This window comes from Camelus bactrianus, chromosome 18 (genome assembly GCF_048773025.1).
Source record: "Camelus bactrianus isolate YW-2024 breed Bactrian camel chromosome 18, ASM4877302v1, whole genome shotgun sequence".
Taxonomy (NCBI): domain Eukaryota; kingdom Metazoa; phylum Chordata; class Mammalia; order Artiodactyla; family Camelidae; genus Camelus; species Camelus bactrianus.
Genome location: NC_133556.1, coordinates 25,992,311 through 26,012,465, shown reverse-complemented (window position 1 = coordinate 26,012,465; position 20,155 = coordinate 25,992,311). Strand labels below are relative to the sequence as shown.

The 20,155-nt window shown below is 48.2% G+C and overlaps 1 protein-coding gene across 2 annotated transcripts in view; it reads right to left on the bottom strand.

The window, feature by feature from the left end:
- Positions 1 to 459: 459 nt before the first annotated feature.
- ADCY9 (adenylate cyclase 9) overlaps positions 460 to 20,155 on the bottom strand; it is a 109,401-nt gene continuing 89,705 nt past the window's right edge. For both annotated transcript variants that reach the window (XM_074346398.1, XM_074346397.1), the window contains exons 6-11: positions 19,722 to 19,824; positions 18,697 to 18,905; positions 15,350 to 15,509; positions 14,334 to 14,482; positions 10,081 to 10,122; positions 460 to 4,653 (exon numbers count right to left, since the gene is read on the bottom strand). In XM_074346398.1, coding sequence (XP_074202499.1) covers positions 3,462 to 4,653; positions 10,081 to 10,122; positions 14,334 to 14,482; positions 15,350 to 15,509; positions 18,697 to 18,905; positions 19,722 to 19,824 — 1,855 coding nt within the window. In that variant the 3' untranslated portion in view covers positions 460 to 3,461. The remainder of the gene's footprint in view (positions 4,654 to 10,080; positions 10,123 to 14,333; positions 14,483 to 15,349; positions 15,510 to 18,696; positions 18,906 to 19,721; positions 19,825 to 20,155) is intronic.

The following is a 20,155-nucleotide window of genomic DNA, read 5'->3' as shown; positions in this document are numbered from 1 at the left end:
GTTTTTCTGGGAAGATGCTTTGTGACTTTAAACAGATTGCAAGATGGGTTTGTGACTCCCCCTTGATACGGGCGACCCAGGAACTCTGCAGGAGAGGCTACATAGGTGTATCTTTTCAGAAAACCTATTTCATTTTCTCAGTTAATTCCTTCTCTTAATATTGTGGGGGAAAACTAGAAAGCCTAGTAAAACTGGGATGTGGCTGCAAGCAAAATTTGTCCTGTAACCTGCTTTTCTAAGTTCCACGTAAAAATAAATACTTCTAACTGTAGCAAGTATGTCCATTAAAAACTCACACACACACAAACAACAGGGTTTTAAGTTGCCTTGTTTTCAAAATCTCGATGTGCAACAACTACAAATCTTCCTGTTCTGGCCACAAATGGCAGGGAACCAGGGATGCTCGAACCTCTGGCGCGGTACCGATCTTATTAATGAGGAAATACCAGGCATCAAATATTGAGATTTTAGAGTATTTTAATGTCCATTTCTTCAGTCGATGCACTTTGAAATTATTAGGATGAACAAGTTAAAAAGAGCAAAGGAAAGATGGAGAACGCAAACAGTTGGTTCTCGCTGATTTCAGATTCTAGGCATGATGTGATTTCCCGAAACAATCACCAAAAAGTGCTTACCTCAGAAATCTAGAAATGCAAAGGCAGACAGGTCTTTGGAAAGTACGCATCCCTACAGCCCACGTGACGGGAAGCACGCGGCCCTCTGGCTCTCCGTTGTCAAGTGCAAATGTGCAGGTGTCTCCGCGGTGCAGTCAGGGTGACAGAGCTGTGGGTGGGTGCTGCATAATCTGGGTGGCCCTCCAAGCTCCAGAAGGGTTTCCTAACGGATGCTCTGCATTTGTTTGCATTAGATACAATTACGTGTGCTTGTTTATATGTAGTTTTTATATATATAATTTGATCTGACCTGAGGCCGAGAAGAAATTTGCAACTGCAACTCAAAGCAACTATTTACACACATTCAATTCTGAAGTATTGCTTCCTGCCCTAAGTTCACAGGAGGTATTGCCGCTCTGAAGAACGCATCCACTGAGTCAGTCGGGAGCATGTGACCCCGCCGCCAAGAAGCCCGCCTGTCTTCAGAAACTGTCTGCTCCATGCCGACAGTCAGACGGCCAGCACCGCCACTGAAGGGACTCTGTGGTTCTGCGCTGAGGTATGCTTCCGAGCAGGAACTGGGAAGGCCCCGAGTCACTGGTGGCCCAGGGAGAAATCTGTACTGATTGCTTACGAAGGCTCAGGGTGTTTTTAAAAGACAATTTCATCTGTCCCTCAAAGGCTCCAGTTTGCACCGTGCTGAACCGCACCAGATGTCACCACTCTCTCTCCACGTCTGCAGCTCCTCGGCTTCCCAGGGGTCAGGAATCACAGACATCTTCGCAGGAGAGGAAGGAAAAGAAGAGTCTGATAGAGAGGAAGGGTGTGCAGAGGTGAACTTTGTGGAGCGCGTTGTGAGAGAAATAGCAGAGACATGGATGCTCATCGGCCACCGCCCAGCCCCTCACAGCTGCCACCAAAGCTGCAGAGCTGGGAGCCAGGCGCCAAGGGAGGGGGCCATACTCAACACCCAATGGAATACTGCTGGGAGGGACCCCTGATGCGCCCACGATCCTTACAGACGATGAGAGTATCAGGTAGTGTTTCTAAGAAAAAATAGAAATAAAAATTCTGCGGTATTTTAGAAGAATACATTCTTTAGAAGCAAGAGGTATTGTCACAATCATCCATTCTCCGGCACTGGAAGACCAACAATCTGACAGTGGAACCTGAAGGCAGACCTCCCTGGACGTCGAGCTTCTGGCTGTGACCGCCCTGCCGGGTGGCCGTCCCACACATGCGCCCAGGGAGCTGGCTGATCAGAATCAATACTTCATGGTGCTGGAAGGGCCAGATTCTGAATGTGTTTGGTGAGGCGGAGTGATAACAGGACTTAATGCAGATGTGAAAACTGCACAGAGATTTACCAGTGAAAAGCGAATGCACAGGGCACGTCGGTAAAGACCTTAAACAGGGAAGGAGCTGGTCCTCAAGTTACCCCATGAGCTGTAAGGTGTCATATGACTGTGACTGGACAACCCTGGCCTGAGGTCAGCTCTACATAAACTCCAGACTCAACGTGGCGAAATGTAATTACAAGCAGGATTAGCAACAAAGGGCACAGAAGTGACTTCCCCGGTTTCAACACATTTATGTCCAGATGAATCTGTCCCCACTTACAGTGTAAGAGCTCCATCTGAGGAGGGCTGGGATTCACTCACCAGGCTCAATCCTGCCACCAGCAGGCCCCGCCAGGCAGAGAATGGAAGGCATGGCCCTGCTGCTCTGCCCAGACCTCCAGCTTCCCGCAGAGCCACGCTCTACTCCCACCCCAGCCATGGGGAGACTTCGTGGGTGCAGGGCAGGAGAGGAGCATTGGGCTTTTAAATGGTGACTGAGGGCTTTCCCCTGGACCTGGAGCGTGCAGGTGGGGGGCCCACTTAGGGCCTACTCAGCCCTGACTGCAACTGCGGGGGAGGCGGCCCCAAGTGGCCGAAGCAGGAGTGACCATCTTCTCATCCTCCTGCTGAGCCTTTGCCCACCCCCCTTTCCCGCCTACTCCCTTCACAACGACCCCGGCAACCCTCCCCGAATCACACGCAGTTCCTGATAAATAAATAAATAAATAAACGCAACCCTCGGATGTTTATTTTGTGCGCCCCTCTTGGACGAGTCACAGCCCCTCTGCTCCAGATGGAAGACCCTCTCAGGGCGGGGGCAGAATGGAAAACGGCTTTGAGATCCCTGAGGCCTGGGTTCCCGAGCTGTGACACTGTTTAGCATTTGGAATCTCGGCCTGCAGGCACAGGAAGCCCTAAAGCCGCAGGCGTGGGGCCCGCGTGCCCTGGAAGGTGCGAGTGGGGAGGGGCACCTCAGCCCCGCGACCCCCACCCCCAAGCATCCCCACTTGGTGAATTACTGGCACTTGACCTCAGATTCATGAATGCAAGTGTGTGTGCGTGTTTACATAGAAAGGTCAGGTCACTGGAAAACACTATTATGTATACAGAAAAAAAAAACCCTCAAAATCATTGTATTAGCGATAAAACAAAAAGTGTCTCGTGAGAAAAAGCAATAAAAATAACATCTTAACCACAGCTTTGTTTCAAACGTCGGACACCACCCAAGGCCATGCCTCCCCGGACCCGAGGCCTCCAGCCCCCGAAGGCACTTGTTCTCTGAGCAACAAACATCACACCACGGCGGGGGTCGGGGGCATAAAGGTGGGACAGAGACATCGGATGAAAATGAACCCTGAATAACTGTGATCCACACAGAAGTTAGGGCTGCAACGACCACACAACACCGCGTCTGGGGACGGGAACTGTGGCGCTTGGAACACACAACAGCCAAGCACGGAGACGGCTGTTTCGACGGACAGAGCACCGTGGGCAGCGCTGGGCTGCTTCACACCCTCCGCGAGACATTGAGCTTGGTGAGCTCGCTGGTCTCCTCCAGCCCCATTTCATCATAGTCGCTTTTCTCTATGGCTTTGCCGAACCGACACCTTTCTTCGGCTTTGATGGGCTCCTTCCAGGGTCTCTTCGAAGTCAGGTGTGTGTCCTTGGCCTGCAGGTTGTGATCGGAACCCAGGGACGCCTGGTCCGGGTTCTGCACGGAAGGCACCAGGTTGGCGATCTCGTCCGTGGGAGAGCGTCCGATGCTCCCATCCACCTGGACGCGGATGTCAGGGGAGATGGACAGCTGGTGCTGCGGCACCATCCCGCTGTCCGTGCACTTGGGGTAAAGGTAGGTCTTCATCTGGCCTTTGCCCTTGACGTTCACTGTCCCCCTGTAGTCGAAGTCGTAGCCCATCTTGCTCAGGACGCGGTAGCTCTCCTCGCTCACCTGGATGCGGCACTCCACCCCCGTGGTGTCCATCCGGCTGGCAATGTTGACCGTGTCGCCCCAGATGTCATACAGCAGCTTGGTGGTGCCGATGACGCCCGCCGTGAGGGGCCCATGGTTGAAGCCCACCCTGAGCTTGAAGTTGAACCAGAGCATGTTGTTGTTGAAGTCATCCACCACGCGCATCATCTCCTTGGCGAACTCGAAGAGGATCTGCAGGTGCTCCTGCGGGTGGCCGCCATCCCGGCACTGCGTGGCGTTCAGCCCCGATGCCGCCATGTATGTGGCCCCGATGGTCTTGATCTTCTCGATGCTGCTGTAGTCCGGCTTGCTCAGGAGCTCGTCGAAGTCCCCGATCAGCTCGTTGAGGACCCGGTAGCACTCCTTGCCGCCCTCATAGTTCTCCTCGTAGAACTCGCTGAAGTTGACGATGCTGGCGAAGATGACGCCTCCGTTGTCGTGGTTCTTGGAGTAGGTCTGGGAGACCTTCAGCTGCTCAGCCACGTGGTAGGGGATGATGTTCCTCAGCAGCCAGTCGGCTTGGTCCCTCATGCTCTGGATCTTGGTGCGGTGCAGGTCCGCCTCCACGTCCCCGTGGTAGTGCAGGCGGTAGCTGACTTCAAACTCTCGATTCAGGAACCAGACCAGCAAGAGCAGGAGAAAGAAGATGAGAATCACCTCCTGGCCAATCAGGCTGGCTGGTCTCCTGCTGTCGTGCAGCAGCGAAGCATTGCACGGACTCCTTGCAGAGCTAGAGAGGAAAAAGAGAAAAGACGTGCCTTCTTAAGTGCATCTTTTAAGGGGAAGGTTACTGCCCAGCACTTTCGGGTCCTGAGAGAGCCCAGCTAACCAGCATCCTGCATAAAGTTCTGTGCAGCTCGAACCTTCAACCACCAGCAGCAGCAAAGGGACCTGTTTCTGTTTGGAAGGATATGGTGAGATAAAGAGTCACTCTTGTAATATTTCTCTAATAGTGCTTTATAATATCTTTGTTTTTCAGATGCCTTTAGCTCCTTGATTTTCAAAAATCTTTTCTTTTTTCCCTCAACTTTTTATTTTGGAAAATCTCAACCTTATAAAAAGAGACTAGCAAAGCAAACATCTGTGCACCCTCCTCCTGGATGCAACAGTTGTTAACACTGTGCTACTTTGCTTTTTCCTCTGTCCACGCACTGCACGCACACACACACACACATGCTTGCATGTGGACACTTGTACACACGCTCACACAGGCGTACTTTGCTGAACATTCTGAAAGTCTGCTGCAGACACCAGGACATTTCAACACCTAATAGTTCAGTACATATCTCCTAAGCACAAGGATACCTCCCTATGCAATCACACCACCATTATCATACCCAGGAAATTTAACATTCTGTGATATAGTCCAATATAACCCCCCGTCCCTGCCCCCATCAGTTCTGTTTTGCCAGTCATTTAAGACACCTTTTAAAAAATATACAATGAATACCTTTAAAAGTAACATACTGTAAGAAACTCAAATAGTATATAAACAATGGAAGATAAATGTCTTTCTTTTGAGGTCACTGAGCTTGTCCATTCCCTATGGTCACCTATTAGAAATTCTAATACGCAGTTGTGCCCTAACGACCAGACTCCCACTGAGGGAGTCCGTCTTTCACCAGGGGTACCACGGTTGCAGGGGGTATTCCTGTGTGTATCTTTGTGCATTTGAATGAGCCTCCCTGTGGGATAAACTCCTGGAAGTGGAATTGCTGAGTCATGTAAAATACTGCACACTTAGAATTCCATGAGAAATTTCCAAACTGCCCTTCTAAGGGCTGAACCCATTTCAGTGCCCTCTGAGGACCAAGTCTGCTCTCTGGGGACTGTCCTGTGATTCCACGGCGCTGCAGGGCCACGGCTGGGACCTGAGGACTGAGTATTAGTGTGAGGGGCAGTCTCTTCTAAAGTTTACTCTTTAACTGTAATTTTTTTCCACTCTGAAATAGTACATTCTCAGCATAGAAAATTTAGAGGGAAATGCAGAAAGAAGAAGATTCCCCCGTCTGCGGACCTCGTTAATGTCTGTTGAATTTCTGTCGGGCCTTTCTTCTACCCATTCACAATGCCGTGATTGCTCTGCTCATGCAAATTTTGTCCCCAGATGTACTTCTGAAGTGCACAGAGTGGGCTACTAGATTTTATGTAACAATGGGCGGGCTGGTCATTTTATGAATATAACTATATCTAAAATGGACAGACCCTGAGTTTACAACGTGCCATGGCACAGAAAGCTCAATCTTGTAATCAGTGTTTTTCATGAGTTTTACTGTTACCTGTAACTTAACGATATAAAAAAAAAATGAAATTGACCAATCTGGCCACAAGGCCTTCCGTGAAACACAGTCACGAGAGCCATGGCCCTGGAGTAACGACACCCGGGCTGTGGCCTGGCTGGCCCACTGCAGAGCTCTGAGACTTTGAACAAGACACATCGTCTCTGCAGTTTCCTCATGTGTAAACTGAAGATGGGCCAGGGTATGGCTACTGGCCTAAGGTTCCATGCAGAAAATCCTTAGAGACACTGGCAGGGTGCTCCAGGCTGGCATCAGGGAGCTTGGGTTTGGGGGAGGGGTTCCCACCAGTCCTTGGTAAGAGGGGCTGTTTGTACAAACAATGCAGTTTACGATGAGCACTTGACCTCCTTCTGAAAGTCTGGGATTTTGGTACATGCCAGGCAGAGGGTGGCTATGTGGCCAGCTGCCAAGAAAAACCCAGGGATCTCTGACGGGCTCCCCTGGTGGGTGTTTCACACACGCTGTCATGGCTCGTTGCTGGAGGAGTTAAGTGCATCCTGTATGACTCCACTGGGAGAGGACTCTTGGATGTAGGCTCCTGGTTCCCTCCGGACTCCGTCTCATGCACCTTTATTTCCTGTGGATTTTGCTGTAATAAACCATAGCCATGGGTACGACTGACTACTGGCTGAGTCCCGAGTGCTCCCAGTGAATGAGGAGACCTGGGGGTGGTCTTGGGGACCCTGACAGAGGGTTCTGCAACTCAGTGCCTAGGAACCAGGAACCAAAAAAGGCCTCTAGGTGCACTGCACGTCACTCATTTATTTTGCCAACTGACATTTAAACAAATGGTAGTGCCTATTATGTATCTCAAGTATTAAACAAAATAACTGTTTATTTTAGACAGATTTACATCCAGCCCTCAAGCCCTCTGGTTGGCTTAGGGTAGGTAGAGGAGCTGGAGGGAGCAGGTTCTCTCTGGGTGAGCCCATCTCGTTGGGTTCGGAGTTGACCTTTCCTTCACTTTCTCCAAAGTAGTAGCACTGAGGAACGGCCTCTTTAAGGGGAGGCGTCACCAGGGCTTGACGTCACCTTAGAACCAGACGTTGGAGAGCCTGGAGGTACAAGTGGGTGGTGTGCCTCTGTTTCCTCAGTCGTACTGTGGCCAAAGCCACCAGCGTGGCCTGACCCTGGGACAAGCATGGGCCAGTCCCCTCCGGACGGAGCAGAGGGATATGAAATGTGGACAAGTCTGAGAAGGAAAGGGAAGCAACTACACTGCTTACTTTTACCTTTGCGTCAAAGGAAGAGACCTAATGCACAGACTGACACATGGTGCCCAAGGGGCTGCCTTGCAACAGAGGAGAATTACTGTAACAGGCAGGTGAGAGAATTACTGCCAACTAGAACCCGTATTTCTAACTCTACTGCAGAAGGAACGAGGAAGGCGATGGTTCTACTCCTAAATTCAAATAGTAAAGGTCAGTTCCAAAAGGACGAATTTTATGTGACTAAATGCAAGACATGACGTAACAGGTGGACATTAAACCGTAAGTCGAAGTTAGAGTAAAATACAGTACGATTCATTGAAATGGAAAAGAGGGATTAGATAACAGAGAAAAACAGAAAACAAAGACCAGTCATGGTCCTAAGCAGCTAAATGTGGGATCTGTTAACATTTTGGTGTATTTCAATGTTGTTTAAAATCTATGCCTAGGATGCAGGTGGGGCGCACTAGGAGGAGGCACCAAGGGGGTTTCTGGGCTGCTGGTGATGTTCTGTTTCCTGGTCTGGGCAGCAGTTAAATGGGTGTGTTCACTTGTGGAACAACTTCCATCGTCACTTTAATCCTCCTTCCCAACATCTAAATGTCCACAGATATTTAATTTTTTAATTTAAGAAACAAAAAGAAAATCACTCATCATTAGATCGTAAGTATTACATGTCTTACTTTTCTCATATATAATGAAATACCTCGCTGTAGCTGTAAGATGTATGCAATTTTACATAACAAATGGAAAATGAAAACCACAGTTGATTGCCAGATTGTGCATTTTAACAGCTGCAAAATTTGGGTACATGTATCATTAATTAATTTCTTTTCTATTGACAACTGAAGTTGCTGATGAACTTTCAATATTATCAATCACTCTGATCAATATTTTGGGTCAAGCAGCCTTAACCAAATGCTGAATTATTTCCTCAGCAGATAAGCAAAAACCACCTTTAACGGTTAAAGGTGATGAATATTTTTATGATTTTTAAAAATAGATTGTCAAATTACTTTCCCAAACTATTGCACCATTCTGAAAAGTAATGAGGCATGGCAGAAAAAGCATGGCCCGATAGTAAAGGAGGCTAGGGTTTAAAACACTGCCAGTGACTAGCTGTGTGTCCACAGGCAGGTTCCTTAACTGCTCTGGGCTTTGGTCTCGTTATCTGGAAAATGGAGATATGGTCACCTACTGAACCAGGTAATTCTCTGGATTAAATGAACCTACACTAAATACCACCATCATTTATGAAGGCGCCACACCCTGGCCTGCACTGTTCACACTGTAACATTTTGAAAGTACAATGCAGAAGATCAAAGAAAATTGTGCAGTTATGTAATTGTGCGATGACTTTGGTAGTAACCATTTATCTTCTACTACACTTCCTCTTTTGTGGGTTTTTTTGTCTTTCATCTACACAGATTTTAATTAGCTTTTTAAATAACAGTCCCATAAATCTTTTTCTCAGCCTGATTTTACCACTGCACCCACCCCACACCTCAGTCAGTCTTGTGGGGGGGGGGTGCACATTTGGTTCTATTTATTATTTGTAAGATCAGAAAGTTATCTCTGTCTTGGAGGCTTGAGAACTCCTTAAATTTTTTCTAGATGTTTATATAGCTTTATAAACATCTTTAGATTTTTAGAATTTTTAGAATTTTTGACTATAATATACTTAGAATTTATTTTGATGTTTATAGTAAAGCAAGGGTACGTTTATTATTTCAAATTTCTAGTCATTTAAAACGGTTTAAAATTTTTTTTCTTTTTTGGGGGCGGGGGAGAGGTAATTAGGTTTATTTATTTATCTGTTTTAATTATTATTATTATTTTTTAATGGGGGTACTAGGGATTGAACCCAGGACCTCGTGCATGCTAAGCATGTGCTCTAACACTGAGCTATTCCCTCCCACTGCGGTCAAAGTATTTTAGGGAATAAAATAAGCACTTTACTTTGATTTATGAGATTTCTTTTGTGACATGCTAATGTCTTATATAAAATTAAACCAAATCAAATACAGGAATCCCCTGCTTTTTGAAAGTTTGCTTTTCACCACTTAACTTTGACCAAAGACCTACATTAATACCTGTTTTTGCTAATGAAAGAAATCTGAAGAGGATTTTTGCTTTTACCAAAAAAAGGCGAAAAGCAAAAATAACGTCCAGCATTTGTCTGGCAGCCAGGGTTAGAGGCAGCATCACCCCGAGCAGCGGGAGCCACACCGCCAAGCTCTGTCCCCAGGAACCATGCTCGGCATCTCAGCATCAAGCCGCACGGCTCTGAACTGTGTCTGTGAGCATCTGTGCTTCACCTCGACTTACTGTGTGTATCCGGTAGCAAGCTGTGTCTGAAGGTAATTGCTTCCTCGTTTCCCGGCTTAGGAAAGATGTCATAGGAACACTCCACTTGCAGACAGCAGGAGAAACCTGCACACGTCTTAACCATCATTTCATTTTCCCAATAAGGTATTACAACTATGACTCAATAGTTCAAGAAATAAATATTTTCCACTTACTCTTTTAAGAACACATACATTGTTCTTTTGATTCAGGATACAACTGTTTTCAAGAAGCTTAGCAATAATCAGTAATAATATAGTTACTCTCATTTACTCAGATATAGGCACAATGTTAAAAGCTTACCTGAAATTCTGTACTGCAGCAAGGTCTGAAACTACTATGGAACTGAAATTAAAATGCAGAAAACTATTGTTAGGAAAAGCAAAGAAGGCATTATACAAAGCAATCTGAGAAGAGTTTAAACAAACAACTTTGTTTTATTTTTTTTACATAGAGATCAAGTTAGACAGTTAAGGATAGTAAATTTTCATTATAATTTGATACTGCATGTTAATGAAGAGTAACAAAATGGTAAAGACGATGTAAAAGCCTTTATATCAGCTACAGAAAGTAGGTACAACCATCAAAGAGCAACATCAAGAAAAGAGTCTCTCAGGCATTCATTTAAGGTCTTATCCATGGTGTCCTACAGGCTGGAAACTTCAGTCATGTTCAAACAGCAATGTCTGCTGACAAAGGATCAATTTCAAAAGGATCTGCTGGAGGCGCTGGCAGATCACTTACTGTAGAAGCCGGACTCTGCTATTGGTGGCACCCAAAGCAATCAAATCCCAGTTTTAGGGCACTGAAACCATCCAAAATTAAAGAGCCCTCTCTCGGTGTTAGGGCAGGTACCCGAGACATGCAGCCCCTTCCTCCCCACATGCTTCACAAAGTCCTTTGGAGTCACGTCACACCCAGCATCCACTTGGGCCCACAAATTGACCACCGACTTCCCCACCTGGGGAAGAGCCCTGACGCTCGTCCCCCAGACCCACCAGCCTTGCTCCCCACAAAGGGGGACCCTGCAAAGCATCTGTGAGCAGCTCTCCTTTGCAGTAAAGGCCAGTGAGGGCTCACAGGGGCTTTTACGATTACATGAGGCAGTAAAATGACTTTACAGAGAAGGAAAGAAAAACAAGAGCTGCACACAAAATGTGAATTCTAAGACTTTATGTCCTCTCCTTGCCCTGTCCAGACGTGACGGTGACACTACTGTAACCCACGTGTCTGTCTCCTCCCAAAGCTGGAGGAGTCCCCTCCCCTTCAAGGGAACTGAGGTTCTGTTTTGCTCTCCCCACGCATACCCTCCCCTGGTTGGGCATAGCAGTGATGATGGGTGGATAGAGGTGTACTGGTTCAAGCAGAAACTCAACCGCCTGCCCTATGTCAAGATCTGCTGTGGGAATTCCGGGCAGAAGCCCATGGACAGGTGCCCCATCACTAAGGCGCTTGAGATCCACAGGGAAACAGCCCTCACCAAGGGCTGAATGGCACTGGGCATAGCTGATGACACTTGTGATTGATCTAACAGGTTAAAAGGTGGATTGCTGAATTTCATGCTCTTGGGAAAGAGCTTTATAATGACCATAATTCCAGATGGCCGCAACTTCAGAAAGGAAAAAGGACACTTTGTTTTGCTTAAAGTCATTTAACTATTCATTAAATTTCCTCTCAAATGCTGAATGGCAGTGCTGCTTCAAATTCCTTTTGATCTTAATTGGCAGAGAATTTGAATATCTTTCATGTCATTATTACTTTATTAATTACACTGAGGAAGGATACTTACTCTGTCCATTACTGACCACTGCTTTGGTAATACCCAAAATACACTTTGGCGATTTCATTTGATATCCAGACCAACTGAACCATTTCCAAGCAATGGTTCTCGGCAAAAGTAATACCTCCCAAGAGGACATTTGGGAAATGTTGGGGGTCTCTCTGGTTGTCATAATAATTTGGGGAGCCAGGAATATTAGATGTCATGCCAAGCACAATGAAGAAATGTCCCATGTAACTTTGAAATATCCTGCTGGCCTAAATCTACTGTAATTATAAATAAATAGTTCTCTAATATGTGCTAACATGAAACATTTTTATAAGCAGTTACACAAAAAGTCCAATATTTAGGAGATGTTGGTTAGAGAAACAAAAGCTTCATAGCTTTAAGACATTACCCTGAAATTTTTGAATAAATTACTTACTGTGTGCACTCTGCTATCCAAGCTATCATTGCACTTCCAACAACATATTTGGTTGAAAAGGTTAAAAGCCACAAAAGCAGTTGCAAATGTGCAACAGGCAATTTCAGACTCATTTTAACAAACTAAGAGCCAAACGTGACTTAATCAGCAGAATACATGAAGGTGGGAGCCCTGCTGGACTTCATGGACAAAGGATGCTCTAAAGGTAGCACACACACTGCCATCCTACAAATTTTAATTTTTTAATTTTCCTCAACACAGTGGTAAGAACAGATTCTGTCCCCAGGAGCCTTCCATGGAGCTCCTGTTTTCTTCCCCACACTGTCAGTGATGGGCTCTGAGTGCCATCTGAGCACCAGGGATGGGATGTATTCCTCAGTACGTGGAAGGATTTCAAGATAAAAGATGCTTCCAGGGATTCGCCACTGCCCTAACATTTCGTGTCATAACGTGGAGAATTGTTCTGACATGATATTTATGAAGGAGGCCCAGGTCACTCGCAGGACTATCCTACTTCTTCATTTCCTCCACTTCAACTACCTGTAATCTGTCTTGGTGTGTTCACCCAACTCCAAAATGGTGAGAACCAGCCACCTCTTTTCATTTTGGGGTCACCTGACCTCTGTTACTTCATTTTCTCTATGGTCTCCTACGAAACAGCTTCTGGTCCTACTTTCTAATATTCACACCTCTTTGCCGTATGTACAGTTGGCCCTCTGTATCCACAGGTCCTGCATCTGTGGATTCAACCAACCTCAGTCAGATGGAGAATGCTAGGGGAAAAAATTCTAGAAATTTAAAAAAAAGCAAAACTTAAATTTCCCACATGCTGACAGTTATTTACACAGCATTTACGTTACATTAGGTAGCATAAGTAATCTAGAGATGATGTAAAGTATACAGGAGGGCGTGCATAGGTTACACGCAAACACTATGCTGTTTATAGAAGGAATCTGAGCATCCTCTAATTCTGGTGTATGAGGCGGGGTCCTGGAATCAATCCCCTGTGGATACCGACTGTGAGTTCAAGCATGTGACTACGGCATGATGTGTGCTGGGGGTGGTCACCCGAGGATGTCTACATGCAAATATATTATGGTATTAAAATTAGTTTGTCTTTCTTTCCGCTGCATATTATTCTTTGGGCATGTCACTGAGCTGTTGACTCTATGTGGGCTGAAAGCTATTTCATGTTGTGACGGTAAATATCTGAGGATGTTGAGGCTGTGAGTGCAGATGGGGAAATGCAGTGACAGGTATGACTCCACAGCAAAAGGCAACAATCCGAGTGAAAGACGGGCAGAGGATCTAAACAGACATTTTCCACAGAAATGACCAACAGGCACATGAGAAAGTGCTCAACATCACTAATCATTAAGGAAAAGCAAATCAAAACCACAATAAAACGTCACCTCACACCTGTTCTAACAAGTGTTGTGAAAAAAGACAAGAAATAATAAATACTGGCAAAGATGTAGAGGAAAGGGAACCCTTGTGCATGGTTGGTGGGAATGTAAATTGGTGCAGCCATCCTGGAAAACAGTGTGAAGGCACCTCAAGAAATTACAAACAGAGCTATCGTGTGATCTGTCAATCTCACTTTGGGGAGTATATCTGAAGGAAACAAAAACAGTAACTCGAAAAGACATCCTCACCCCTACGTTCACTGCAGCACTACTTACAGTAGCCAAGATATGGGATCAACCTGAGTGCCCATCACTGGATGGAGGGATTGAGAAGATGTTGTATATAAACAATGGAACATTATTCAGCCATAAAAAGAAATCCTGCCATTTGTGACAACATGGACAGACCTTGAAGGCATTATGTTAAGTGAAGTAAATCATACAGAGAAAGACAAATACCGTATCATGTCATTTATACACAGAATCTAAAGACAAACAAATAAACAAATAAATTCATGAACTCATAGATACAGAGAACAGACTCATAGATACAGAGGCAGGGATGGGAGGTGGGTGAAATGGGTGAAGCTGGTCAAAAGGCACCAACTTCCAGTTATCAGATACACAAGTCCTGGGGAGGTAACGCGAAGCACGGTGATGACCGTTAATAACACTGTACTGCACATTTGCAAGCTGCTGAGAGCACAGCTCTTAAAAGCTCTCAACACAGGAAAAAAAATTTTCATGTGGTGACAGATGTTAACTAGACTTACTGCAGTTATCATCTCACAATATACACAAATATTAAACCATTATGTAGTACACCTGAAACTAACGTGTACAGGTCGTTTAGAGCTCAGTTAAAAAGAAAAGGAAAAGCGTGGTGAAGGAGACATAAGCTATGTCAGGAAAGGTGCGGGGGGTGCGGCCGGGAGGGTGTACATACCTGTCTGGGCACAGGGACACGTAGAGCAGCAGCAGAGGCCCGGCCCCGACGATGGTGGCTAAGGAGGACCTCATCCAGGAGCTGAGCTGGCAGAAGTTACAGTAGTGCACCACGGAGATCAGGACAGCCGAGCCCGTGAGCACGGTGGACTGCAACGAGGGCAGGCCGGGTGAGGCCCCCATGCCACCCCGCTCCACCCTGCAGGGCCCCCCGCCTCACCTCCTCCTGAGGACCCCGAGAGCAAACAGCTCCCTCACCTACCTGTCATTCTGTTTAACAAATACCTGGTGGTTTCAAGGACAGGTCATAAATCATTAGATTAACTACCCAGAGATTTGGCTACGAGTCTCACTGGTACTAAAACGCCTCTCCAGGTGTATGGAAATCGCACACGTCACCTTGGAGGAGAGGGCAGGGAGGCTGCCCACCATGGAAACAGTTACCTTTAAAAACCCTTCCTTCGGGCACCCTGCTGCATGTCAGTGGAAATGAAATTCAGTGTTAAAGTATCAAATGCAGTCACCTGGTGGTTCATGCTATACTCACTGGCCCCCAAAATATAATCTTCCACAGCAGCATTAATTCACTCCTTTTGAGGTTTAACTTGGAAGCTCCTTCCTGATCAACAGCAGCTGATCCAGGGGCCAGTCACCTGCTTGTGCCGGGTCTACAGATGAGCACAGTATCTTGCGTCATTTGGAAACGTGGGGCAGATGCGTCTTTGTAAAATGCATAAGAAAACCACTGATTTGGAACTTGGTAAACACCAAGAGAGGTTGGAGAGGACACAGCCACCGGGGTGTCTCCCCTGGCAGGCCCCAGGCTGACCTCCCTGCCTGCTCCTCTGTTCCAGGCAAGGCTTTTAAAAAGACAAGCTCAAGGAAGTGACGAAGAGTTTGTACCTCTGTAAGGGCTGTATTTAAACTGATCCCAGACCATCAAACTTACTTTTATTTTAAAAAGTGATCAAGGAGCCCAGAAGAGCACAGACACAAAACCGCCAAGGCTTTACTTACGTGTATGTTTGTCTCAAATTCGGAGGTGATGTGTGAATAGACCGCGAGAGCGGGAAGGGACACCAGGATGGCCCCAATGAAATGGCGCGGGAGCCAGCCGGCTATCCACTCCAGCAGGCGCTTGGTACAAGCCATCACGTCCTCCAGGAAGAACACCATCCTGCATAAGGTGGGGAGAAAGGGGAAACAGGGTGTCTACGGGTGGGTCAGCCACCACGGAAGATGTGGGCAGGGAACAGCCAGCCAGAGCTGTTCCCAACTCTCCCCTACGCTGTGGCCACGGGCGTGGGTGGCAGGCAGAGCCCCAGCCTCCCTCACTTTTGGTCAATGGCAAGTAAACTGGACTCATTTAGCTCTTCACACCTTATTTTGAGGTCACTTGCTGCATTCTGAGATGTGCCCATCAGAGACAAGCATAACCTCTGTGGTCTAAACGGAGCATGTAAGAATCAGACAGCCTAATACCAAGAGGCCCCGAGAAAGGTCACCGGTCACCCGCTACTGCCTGCTTCTGGGGCGGGCGGTCTCAAGTGGGTGGTTCAGGAGGTATCCTGGAATTTTGTGGGGCCTTTCTGTTGCCTCACTGACTGAGGGTGCTACTGGCATCGAGTGGGCAGGGGCTAGGGACTGGCAATGTCCCGTGATGTACAGTGAGGCTCTGCCCTGTGCCCCATGCAACTGCCACATGCCCCCTAGACACCCACGGAGGCGGGAAACCTGCTGACAGTGACGTCAGCCTAGAGCCTAACTGCGTGTCATTTACAAATAGAAAGTGGTTTCTGTGTGGTGGTAACATACACCGAATTTTCCAGGAATGCACCTACTGGGTGAACCAGACAAGAGGACCCGTGGTTTTGTCTGGGACATCACCAAGGGCTGTTCAGCATTTCAGAAATCATGTCACAGGCTCCTGGGACTTGTGCCACCAAACCTGCACACCTGTAACAGTCTGCACTTGGAAATGTCACAGTCCCAGCGAGCGTGCGCACGAGGGCAAACAGCTGACAAACCTGAAACAGCTTCCCAGGTGGCAGTGCCCTGCCATGTCTGAGATGAAGCACTACATGTGTCTTATTTTAAGTGGCTTTCTTGACGTGTCTCCTTCACATTGGCATGACAGCATTTCACTGATGGCTTTGGGAACTGTGAGTATACGTGGGCTACATTCGAGGGCAGTGATGTGGCACAGAAAATGCTTTTCATGGAGAATGGGGAGCTGGGTGTGTGGTGCTGAGGACCGCTGCTCTGCAGGAAGAATCCCCGGATGGCCAGCAGTGGGAGACAGAGGAGAGGACACTAGGGGGTCCCCTCGGGAGGGAGACCCCCCCCCCCAGAGTCCCTCTCTGAAGCCAGCCCCCTGTGAGAGTGGAGCCAGTACAGGCCTGGCTTCCTCACCATCAAAGGCACAAAGTCCCAAAGTCAAGGTCCCCTGTGCACCCAGCGTCCACGCCTTCAGTTCCACAGTGTAGGTCTGGAGCGACCTGGGATCCCAAACATGCCCTCAGCAGGGCAAGAGGAAACCACTCCCCACCCCCCAAGCCTGCCCTTTCCTGGGCTTTGACACCCCAGGGAAAGTGAACTTTTGACATCATACTAGGGGCCCAGGCAGGAACGCAGTGGCCTCACTCAGAAGGGGCCTGCAGAGATGTGGGTGCGCCCGGCACAGCCAGGCCAAGCAGCCGCATGGTCCTCTGCAGTCTCTCACCTGGCTTAGGCCAGATTCTTCCAAATTGGATCCGAAGAACAGGGAACAGTCATGTAAAGGTTTTTAAGAAAAAGTATGGAGATGACTCTTGCCTTGCAGGGATCCAGAGCCTTATCCCATGTGGGCCCCGTGTGGGTCCTGTGCCAGGCGGGAACCCAGGGCTGGGTGGGGAGGGACTGCACGTGGGGACTGGCCTCTCCTTGGGGTGACAGAAATGTTCTAAAATCACATGGTGGTGTTTTTACACAATTCTGTAAGTTTACTAAAAATCTCTGAATTGTATCCTTATGAGTGAATTTATTGTATGTGAACTATATCACAAAAAAGTCAGTTTTAAGGAGAAAAAAGCAGACTAGGGGTCAGAGGATAGCTTGCTTGGGTCCCTTTGGGTGCCGCCAGGCCCAGGGCAAGCCCAGGGGAGGGTTGTACTATGGAGGAGTCACCTGCTGTGGGCAATGCAGCTTGATTCCAGTGGGGAATTTGGGGAGATGGCGAGGACGCCCCTTAGAGTTCTCTCTACTGGGAGGAGGGCGAGGGCGGAGCCTCTGGCAGCCAGAGAAAGCTCTGGGCAAGCAGCTGAAGGGATCTCAGCGGGCAGCAGGGGGTTAGCATGGGAGGGGGCAGGCGTCCAGCTTGTCCACTTCAAAGGGAGGGATCTTCTGTTTGGAAGCCTCAGGGCCAGACCTGAAGCTATGGTCTCCTGTCCTGGGATGTTGGGGAGGAGCAGGAACTCAAGGACATGGCCTTTCTCCCCATTTCTCTCTGATCCCCAGTCTGGGGGCAGTTATGGGGTTGGGGGAGGGCGCTGCTGGGCTGTCCTGCTGGGCTGTCCTGCTGAGTGACAGGGCTTGGGGGTGGGGAAGATCTGGCGCAGGGACCCGGCATGGCATCCAAAGCAGGAGGTGGACAGTATAGGCGGTCTGCATGCAGGTGAGTGGGGGCCCTGTGCAGGGTCCTGAGGGCCCAGCTTCCCTGCTGTCTATTCAGACACTCTGTCCAGTTTTAAATGGGTTGTTTCTTTATTATTGAGCTCACATTCTAAACCTTAGACCCTTGTCATGGATGTGATCTGCAAATACCCTCTTCCAACCTGTAGGTTCTTTCACTTTGGGGTAAAAAGTGCTGATGGTGTTCTTAGAAATATGAGAGTTTTCAACTTTGATGAAGTCCAACTTACCTATTTGTTCTTGGGTCACATGTGCTTTTCCCGTCATCTCTAAGAAACCACTGTCTGGTCCAAGCTCATGAAGAACCAGGCCTGTGATTTCCTCTGAGTTTTATGGTTTCCCTCTTCCATGGAGGAGAGGCCTTGCTGACGTGCTGGCAGCCCGCTACCGGGTGTCCCCTATCCAACCACCTCTTTTCTTTTGCTGCCCTGCTTTCTTATTCCCTATCTTCCCACTTTCTCTTTTTAAGTGTCTGACCTGGGAGCTCCAGGGACTCGCTGGTAGCATGGGGGCTGCAGAGGTGCCCACTTGTGCTGAGGGCCAGGGTCTGCGAGGGAGGAGCCTGAGGGTGGGTGGGGGAGGGAGGAGAAGAGGACCAGCCCCTGAAATGTGCTGAGGGAGACAGCTGGCTGTTCTGCCAGCAGAGGGAGCTAAAGGCTAGGAGCTGGGGAGCCGCCCTACAGGTGGGCCTTTACCTGATGGAGACCACGAGAGACAGCACCTCCAGCAGCAGGGCCGCACAGAAGACAGCCAGAGCAGCCGGTGGGGGCGGCGTGGAGGCAGCCCCATACTTCAGGAAGCAGGTAACAGAGAGAATCAGAAACACTGTCGTCGACAGAAGCACATCCAGGAGAGAGCTGAAGGTGGGACTGGCAAAAGTCTTCACGGGAGAATTCTTTATAACCTGTTTGGGAGCGTGAACAGACGTGGCTAAATGAACACGGAGTATAATCCAGCAAACGCTGGCCTCCTCTGGACCAGGTACAGGGTGAGAAGCGCTTCAGGTGGGCCATCTCCCTGCTGCTACCCTACATAATAGTGAGGATACTAAGGCACAGAGAAGTGAAGAAACTTGCCCAAGATCACACAGCAACTGATTACAAGCCAGTAAATTCTCACAGGCACGTGACATCCTGAGCCTGAAAGATGAGTTATTGGCAGACAGAGTCAATGACTCTGCTGCTGTAGGGGAGTCACATGAAAGCCAAGTACTGGAAGCTTCCACTGAACGCTGGGTCCCAGGTTCAGGGTGGGTAAAAGCTGGCTTCATGACAGAAGCAGCAGGCGGGGATTGGAGTAGCAGCAAGTAACTGGTAACAGGGACAGCAAGAGCCTGCTCTGGGCCTGGCTCCGCACCGGGTGTGGGGCAGCCATGGAACAGCGCCCTTGGGGAGCTCGCGGCCCAATGGTGAGGACAGAAAGAGAACAGAGAACGGGGGTGGCTGGAGCAGCCCCTCCGCGCTAGGCTTCCAGGAGGCCTGGGGAGGTACCCACTGCAGAGGAAACGGACAGGGTTGTTGTAGAAAGACGGGGTTTTCTCCCTCGTGGAGATAAATTCACAGACAGGTGCAATTTGGGGCTTATAGACTGCGGCAAACCAAATGAGGCTTCATCTTCCCGTCACTCAGGAAAACAGAAGGGCCGCCACAGCACAAGACTAACCGCAACTACTCAGTGAGGATGATGCCCATCTTCAGTGAAATTACAAGGAGACACGCACCTCTGCCTGGTAGCTGGTCCTGTAGGCTCTCTCTAGCTCCTGATCCAGGAAGTTCAAGCTGAACTGATTAATAGGTGGCTTAAAAAAATAATCTTTCATCAGGCTAGAAGAGACAATAAATGCAGTCAACCAGTGTGCAGCACAATCATTGTATTTATTTTATCAGAAAATCAGTTACCTGAATGCCATCTGTGAAGCATGTCACAAAAGCTGTACTAAACGTCACTACATAATAGACATCGCTCGACTGCTCCTTTTAGAACACATCTCTGGAAAGTCCTTTCTGCTTCTAAACATAATCACATCTTAGGTTTCACCCCCACTGAAGAGTGCCCATTCACCACAAATATAACACCCAGAATTAGAAGAAGGTGGCAGCATTTTTGTTCTCGAGGACCAGCAATCCCTGTACGGAGGGTTCTTATGTTGATTTG